We start from the raw sequence: 7,575 nt of genomic DNA on the forward strand, positions 1-7,575 counted from the left end.
GGCATTGATTCAAGTGCGTATATAGAAAAAGTCGTGCGACGACCCACGCGGACGGATCACTCAAAAAAATTACAGGAATTTTCTAGCAGAACGAACTTGTACATGGGCTCTTTTTTCCCATGAACTGTACGCGAGTGGAATCGCCTCCTTGGTGGGATTGTGGAGGCGGCGACAGTGGCTTCATTCTTATCGGAGCTAAAAAACTTATAGCATGTCTTCCTGCCATAGTTGTACTCTTTGTTTTGTGACGTTGCGTTGTTAGTACACAAGCGATGTTAGTACGCACTTATATAGGTATTATGCTATGCGTAATTGCATGTCATGCACTGTATATTTTTCTTTTTACCGCGTTAAAACCTGTGTCTCCGCGGCATTCTCTGTGCGTAATATATTGTGAAAATGTTCATTCAGTGTGCTATATTTATATGTTACCCACTCCTGCTTATAGCTTCACTCTTAAGCCAGCAGAAATCCTGTAAATAAATAAATAAAATATTCAAAAAAGCAAATTAATGGACGGCTACCGCAACATATTCCACCGTACCAGGGAAATCGAATCTATGGTATATAATTTATTTTTATTGTGATTCATCTATTTCAATCAGTTTGCTTCGGTCTTCTCCAGGGGTAAATTTTGGAGGTAAAAGCACTTCGTCCACATTGCTTTCTTGTCGCTAATATCGTAGTTACTACAATATACATCCTCTACACTTATATCGGCGTTACCGTTGCTATTTTTTTATTATTACAAAACTGAGTCATTTAAAATTACCTTCTTTACTTCCATAAGGAGAAAACGTGAGTCAAAGATTCGTTTCATATGATAGGGTTAAGATGAGCTATTCCAGTGATTCTTTTACTCGAAGCCACTAGAACAACAAAGCGTTGAGGTAGTTGGTAGCCATCCACTACGAAAGAGAGTCCGGTCGTGCAGACACAGTAGGAGAGAAGTCGTTCACATCCACGCGTGCCTGCACACTCGCCGCATTTCGTGATGAATCGCCACACCAAGTTAGTCACCGGATGTCAGCTCCCCATAAGTGGAACGAAAGGATTAGCGTTTTTTGTTTCTTTTTTTTTCTTGTTCCATATTCATTTTATTTGAAATGATTGTCCGTGCACGTAAATACTCAGACCTTACACCACGTCTTCCGCGATTAAATCTTGCATATTTTTTCCACTTGTCAGTCTGGCTATAGTCGTTCTTTTCGTCTGCTCGTTTATTGGACATTCTCATTGTGTCCTCTCAACTTATGCATCATTGTTATGCGCATCCTGCCGCTCGACACCTTGTCCCAATCCTCTTAGTGGCTGCGCGTCACGAGGAATGAATTATCGCCACCATCACAACCATCATTTCGTAGTGGAAGAAGTAGAAGAAGCGACAACGGGCCGCGTATCTGTTGAAAGATAGACCTCCTGTCTTCATCTAATGACGGAACGTGTAGAGGAAGGAATGCTGGTTGTGGGTCCCGAAGATGGAGACCACACTATTGCTCAGGAAGGAGACCACACCATCCGAGGCCGTCTTGTCCTCATGGCCGCGTCCTCTGAGGAGAGCGTCCAGCACGGCAGTCAAGTTCCCCCGCTGGACGTCAACCCTCTGGTGATCTCCTAGCGCTCGCATTCATGCCTTCGTGTGACGCGCTTCGTAGCTGAGGTGACGTAAAACGGCGTGTGAGAGATGTCACGGGAAAATTCGATCGGCGTGATCGCTCGTGGTGATGCTTAAAAGCAAGTTTCATGCGAACGCATCTGCAGTGGTTCCGGACGTTTTCATCCGCCCTCCTGCCGCACAGTCATGGTTCAAGTAGCTGAAGTGTTCTACAACATTTCCCGTAAATACCAGCGCTTGCTTTCAATTGCGACTTTATTTCTGTGATAATCTAGCACGAAAAATTACCCACACGCAAGACAGAAGTTCAGGGCAAGATCTATGGAAGAGATGCAATATTCACGAACACGAGGTGTCGCTGGAGACAAAGTTTCGACAAGCAGACTTGTCTTCTTCAAGGCAGCCTTGAAGAAGTAAAGTTCATTTCAGAAACATCCCGCGTCGTCGAACTCTTCATCACATAACACAACAGACAGGGACTGTTGTTTATGTTCTCCCTCGCGTGTGTGCATTTCTGCCAGAGTATGGTGCAAAAAAAAAAAAAAGTTGTCAGACGAACTATCCCGTCATAACCACAGCTCGATCTTTGTCTCAAACCACCGCACGACCAGATTGCTGACGATCATTCAATACTAAGCGCGGTCCTACGCTTTGACCTTTCTGCGATGGTTGTAGGTTCGCTTCCCATTGCTGGTGTTCAACCTCACGCTGTGCCTGGCTGGCGTCGCGTTGAGCGCCGTGTCCGCGCTGTTGCTGGTGCAGACCCTGCAGTGGCGCGACGACATCGAGGCCCTGCGACTTGGCGGTCTGGGCGGCCTGCTCATGTCGCACCTCGAGCTGGCCCTGCTCGGGGCCGGGCTCCTGCTGAGTGCCGTGTCGTGTTGCGGCTGCGTCGGGGCGCTGCGCGAGAACGCCTGCCTGCTGCGCGCTTACTCTTTCTCCTTACTGGGCCTCATCATGACCGCCGCGGTGCTCGGCACGGTTGTGCTTGTCATGCCAGGTCGGGAACCCTGTTCTTTCTGTACCCACATGTTCTCGACAATCTTCGCGCCAAACGCCCGTGAGATCGTAGACATTGGAACTACAGGGAGGAAGCCACAGGGCTATAATAAGTACACAAATGGCACGGGGGCCGCAGATATATGCAGTCCATCGTACTGCAATGTCCCTGGTCCTTGGTGTAGTGTACCACTAAGCTGAAGCAAATATGCAGCACTTCGTACGGCCTATAGGTCCATTGAACTTGGCCGTCCAGCGTCTATAAAATGCAGCAGTGCCCTACGGCGTCAGCTAAGCCGCCCTCAAGACGTGTGCTTCTATAGAGCGTTTGGTCTAGAACGAATTGGAACGGCTTGCGGTTTGGGATGCGCTTTCGAGCACAAGGACAAAGTGATGAAAACATACTCTATTTTTTTTTTCTTTTCCACTCTTCGAAAGCGCAATCCTATAGCTGTAGGCTTGTGAGACTCGACGCGTCAAGTGCTAATGTGGGAATTGTTCAAAAGTTACCAAAACGCACGCTCTCGCAGCCGGAGCCAAGAGGGCCGTGCAGAGGACGCTGTCGTCCACGTTGGTGGTGCACTACCGCGACTCCCCGGACGCCCAGCAGCTGGTGGACGCTGTGCAGCGCCACCTGGGCTGCTGCGGCATGACGAGCAAGAACTTCCGGGACTGGAATGACAACATGTACGTGCCCACTTCTTCTCCACTGTTGCATATATAGTTTGCTGTCGCCATGTGTCGATCGTGACTTGACGGTCAAGCCGCGGATAACTTTTGCATCGGATTCAGCAGGTGAATACTCATATACGGATGACTGTGCCCTGGGAGTTTGGTTTCCTTCAGCTAAATAATAAATAAATCAATTAATCAATCCAGTAAATCATTCAGTTTGTAAGTTTATCCATATCAAAACAGAAGACAGTGTCTCGTATTTATACAGTCCGGAACCAAGAACTCAACGCGAATCGGGGAAGGAGTACCTATCACGGATGATGTTTTATACATTCGTGTTATAATAGTATATCTGCATTTTTGTTGTACAACTCCTTTGTTTATATGCTGTGTTTCGTACATACCTTTTAGGGGCGAAGCTCCTTATGGCGTCACCCGATCGTCCCGTTATCGTTTGTAACCACCGCTGGCACATACCCGAGAGAGGTACGTGCCATGGATGAAGAGACAGACAAGCAGACGGATGGATGGACGAACGCGTGGATGGATGGACGGACGCACGGCCATATGAACGGGTAGACGGATGGATGCACAGGCGGACAGACGGATGCACGGATGGACGCATGGATGGACGGAAGCAAGAAGTAATGGATGGACGGAAGCGCAGACGGACTGGTGGACGCTTCGCCCCACTCATCATTCACTCCGTGGATATACCGGGATTTTTTTTTTTTTGCTTACTTCGTGTAAAATTGTTTGTACGTTTGATTTTTACAATTTCTGTCAAGCCCCTTTACTTAATGTCCATGCGGCCATGCAAGGTACTTTCACATGAATACCTATTTATTTATTTGTAATAAATAAACAAATGCATAAATAAATAAAAGTGTTTTATAAACTGTCCGTCGTGTGCTCAGCTGCTGACCTGAAGGTTGCCGGTTCGATCCTGGCCGTGACGGTCGAATTTTCGTGGAAGCGAAATGGTTGAAGCCTGTGGGCTGTGCAGTGTCAGCGCACGTTAAGTAACATCAGATGGTCGAAATTACCGGACTCTTCTACACACCGAAGCCATGTCGTCATCCATCCTTGGTGCCTCTCTTAACGATACATAACGGACAATGATAAAGCGCACCGGACGCGTTATTTGAACTTTTGACCCCGGTCAGCGGCAAGTTATCTTTTAATGCACTTTTATTCTTCACAATAACGTTACAAATACAACACTCTAAAAAAATATCGAGTAAACAGGGTGTCTTTTTGTCCCACAACAATAATCGTCATCAAGCTTACGTGCGCTTCCTTTCTTGAAAACTCGGCGCTGGCCACTTTCCTATCGAGAATGCAATGTAACCCTGATAATGGGCATGTCGATCGTGACAGGAATGTACCGGGCGCGGGGCGATAGCGCAAGGATGGAACGCAATATAGATGACGATTATTGTTGTGGGACAAAAAGACACCCTTTTTACTCGCTCTATTTTTTAGGGTGTACTAAAAACATCCTTATAGTTTCCTCGGCATGATTATACATATTTTCTCATTAATATTGCGTGTAACGAAAAAACAAACGAGCCCTTTCTTTGACGCCTTTCTTGCTGCTTCAGCGTGAAACTGGTCATTCAGCAATATATTTCAGCAGTCAAAAGTGGTTCAGTGTTTGTGCTTATAATGTTACATAGACCTTTCCCCGCTGTAACGGAGTCGCACGCTATTCGGCCGCAGTTCTGCTTCCGCGTCTGCCAACTCTCGCGCTCGTCTCGCAGCTACTTCAACTGCAGCGCGGACAACCCGAGCCACGAGCGCTGCTCGGTGCCTCACTCGTGCTGCAAGAACAACGCCAGCTTCGAGGCCAAGCCGTCGGCGGCCAGCTTCCAGTGCGGCCGGGGCGTGCTGAACATGAGCGACTACGAGGCCTGGTTCCACATCAACTGGAACAACTGCGCCGACGCGGCGCTGCACGCGCTGCGCGCCCACGCGCTCGCCGTGTGCGGAGGCTGCCTGGCGCTCTCGCTCTGCCTCGCCTTCCTCGACGCGCTGGCGCAAACCACGCGCTCCGAGATCCGCCTCATACGCGAGTACTACGCGCGCCACGGGCTGGCCGCCTAGCGTCACTTCGAATTTGCACGCTCTTTGCCGATCGCATGCCAGAATGGGTAAATATATGCGAGAACCATCTGGATCCTCAGCATCACGCCAGTTCGGAGTGATACACATACCTTTTCTGGTGTCAGAATCATTTATTTCACGTCAAACAAAAAGGACGAATACACAATAAGAGGTCCTGTAAAGTTAAACTGAAATGAGATCTCCTATGCGAGATAAATATGTACAAAAGAGAAATCTTACGAGGTTTTTTTTTTGTTTTGTTAGCTGACTGCGTATTTGAATTAAATTTAAGCATTGATACGGGCCTTCGTAATTGTACTTCGGGAGTAGAAGAATGTGTTCACCTCGTTTTGTTTCGCCAAGAAGATTGTTATAACAAGTACAACCAACGTCAAACAGCCGTTTTGTGCCGCATACGTATTTAACAAGTGGCTGTAACAAGTTGCCGACCGTGGGATATGTCACCAGGACACGAAAACTTGGCTGCATTAACCGCTTAACAGATGTATACGAAACGCTTGCGGCGGGTCGAGCGATTCCAGAGAAAAGAGTGCTTCATATTTGGTTTTTATTGGGGTTTTTTTGGTTATTCGGAACGCATTATTCAAAACTATACTCCGTCGAATACCTTAACCTTGAAAATTCGCATCTGCATACAAAGTTCGCAGGGAAATATGTCGCCGCAAATCTTTTTGAGTGATAGAAAACGCTGCCTAAAAAAGATAAGACCACGATGAGAAGCAACATGGTATAGGACGCAGAGGGTTTCCGTCGCTTTTATGTGCTGTTTCCCTACACGACAAATAATTGAGGTCGCGAGACAGAATCCTGGGCACGGCGGCCGCATTTTTGATGGAGGCGAAAATGCCAGAGGCATCCGTAGTTGTATTTAGGCGTACTAGAGGACGCAGCAAGCCTGATACCCACAGTTGGCGCCCAACGTGGGGCTCAACTGTGGGTTTCGCGGGGCCCAACGTGGCGATATATCTCTTGATAGCCGGTGCACGAGATTGCCACAGCATCTCGCACCAACTCGATTGATTGGTTGGTTGGTTGATTGATTGATTGATTGATTGATTGATTGATTGATTGATTGATGGTGGTTTAACGTCTCAAAAACCATATGATTATGAGAGACGCCGTTGTACAGGGCTCCAAAAATTTTGATGACCTGGGGTTCTTTAACGTGTGTCCAAATCTGAGCACACGGGCCTACAGCATTTTAGCCACCGTCGAGAATTCAGCCACCCCAGCCGGGATTCGATCCCGCGACCTGCGGGTCAGCAGCCGAGTACCTTGGCCACTAGATCACCGTGGCTGGGCTTGCGATCAACTCATCGGTACTCTTTTCGATAGATTGTTTTCGCCGCGAACGGCGATCTCTTACCTTATAATTAGCCGACGTCTACGTTGAAGTCTATAGTAAAATCATTTTTTGTGTGTGTCTCACATGTTTCGATTATATATCAACGGTTCTGTATCGTGAACACAACGGAAGACTCTTAATGTCCTGACTCCTGAAGTGTTTCGGCCCTTAAAGTTGCAGTGATTTCACAACTTTCTGAATGCGATGCTTCCAGGAAATAAGTCTCGGTCGCTACAGAGAGCATGTCCGCGCTCTGACTCACAAGAGGCACCGCCCCCTTCGTGGCTCAACTTGTTTTGAGCGTGGCGTCGCGTACGGACGCGCACTCCGGAACTCGCGTCCCCCTTGCCCAACCGTGCCGGAGCACCCACGCCGAGAGGAGCGTGAAAACACGCGTGGTTTTCAAGGCGAGTCCTTGTGGTGTGCCGTGTCCGGCGGCGGAGAACAATGCGACGAGCGCAGCCAGCCGGGCCAGCTGCGTGACGCCGAGTCGTGTCCGAGCAGTTGGCCAACTTCGGCGGCGGCACAGCGCCGGTCCGTCCTGTGGGAAGCCGAGCCCGTTGCGTCACGTTAACCTTGGGAGACGAAGCTGCTCTGTGAAAGGCCCATTCCGGGCTGCTCTTTCCGCCGCCCAGCTGACGAGCGCGTGTGACAAGGCATAACGAAATTTGGCTCCCAAGACTTCGGTTGCGACGCGACCGAGCGTTTACCTTTGTCGTGGTTACGTCAGTAGTTTTTGGGAGGCGGACCGTGAGGTTCTTTCTTCTTCCTCGAAGACGTTGCATTATCGAATACCGAGCGGGGAAAAAAAGTT

At 48.6% G+C, this 7,575-nt stretch overlaps 1 protein-coding gene across 1 annotated transcript; it reads left to right on the forward strand.

Annotated features, from left to right (window-relative positions):
• Window positions 1-1,432: 1,432 nt before the first annotated feature.
• On the forward strand, window positions 1,433-6,220 carry LOC119174007 (tetraspanin-33). The gene is made up of 4 exons (XM_037424787.2): window positions 1,433-1,606; window positions 2,291-2,615; window positions 3,145-3,301; window positions 5,053-6,220. The coding sequence occupies exons 1-4, from the start codon at window positions 1,433-1,435 to the stop codon at window positions 5,393-5,395; spliced, it is 999 nt and encodes a 332-aa protein (XP_037280684.2). The 3' UTR covers window positions 5,396-6,220.
• The last annotated feature ends 1,355 nt before the right edge of the window (window positions 6,221-7,575 follow it).

Source organism: Rhipicephalus microplus, chromosome 5 (genome assembly GCF_043290135.1).
Source record: "Rhipicephalus microplus isolate Deutch F79 chromosome 5, USDA_Rmic, whole genome shotgun sequence".
In the NCBI taxonomy this organism is placed as follows: Eukaryota; Metazoa; Arthropoda; class Arachnida; order Ixodida; family Ixodidae; genus Rhipicephalus; species Rhipicephalus microplus.

Excerpts from the sequence above, each read along its gene's own strand:
- LOC119174007 (XM_037424787.2), top strand. The coding sequence starts at position 1,433 with ATGACGGAACGTGTAGAGGAAGGAATGCTGGTTGTGGGTCCCGAAGAT. Across the intron at positions 2,616-3,144 it reads GGTTGTGCTTGTCATGCCAG|CCGGAGCCAAGAGGGCCGTG; the intron begins GTCGGGAACCCT and ends ACGCTCTCGCAG. Across the intron at positions 3,302-5,052 it reads CGGGACTGGAATGACAACAT|CTACTTCAACTGCAGCGCGG; the intron begins GTACGTGCCCAC and ends CTCGTCTCGCAG.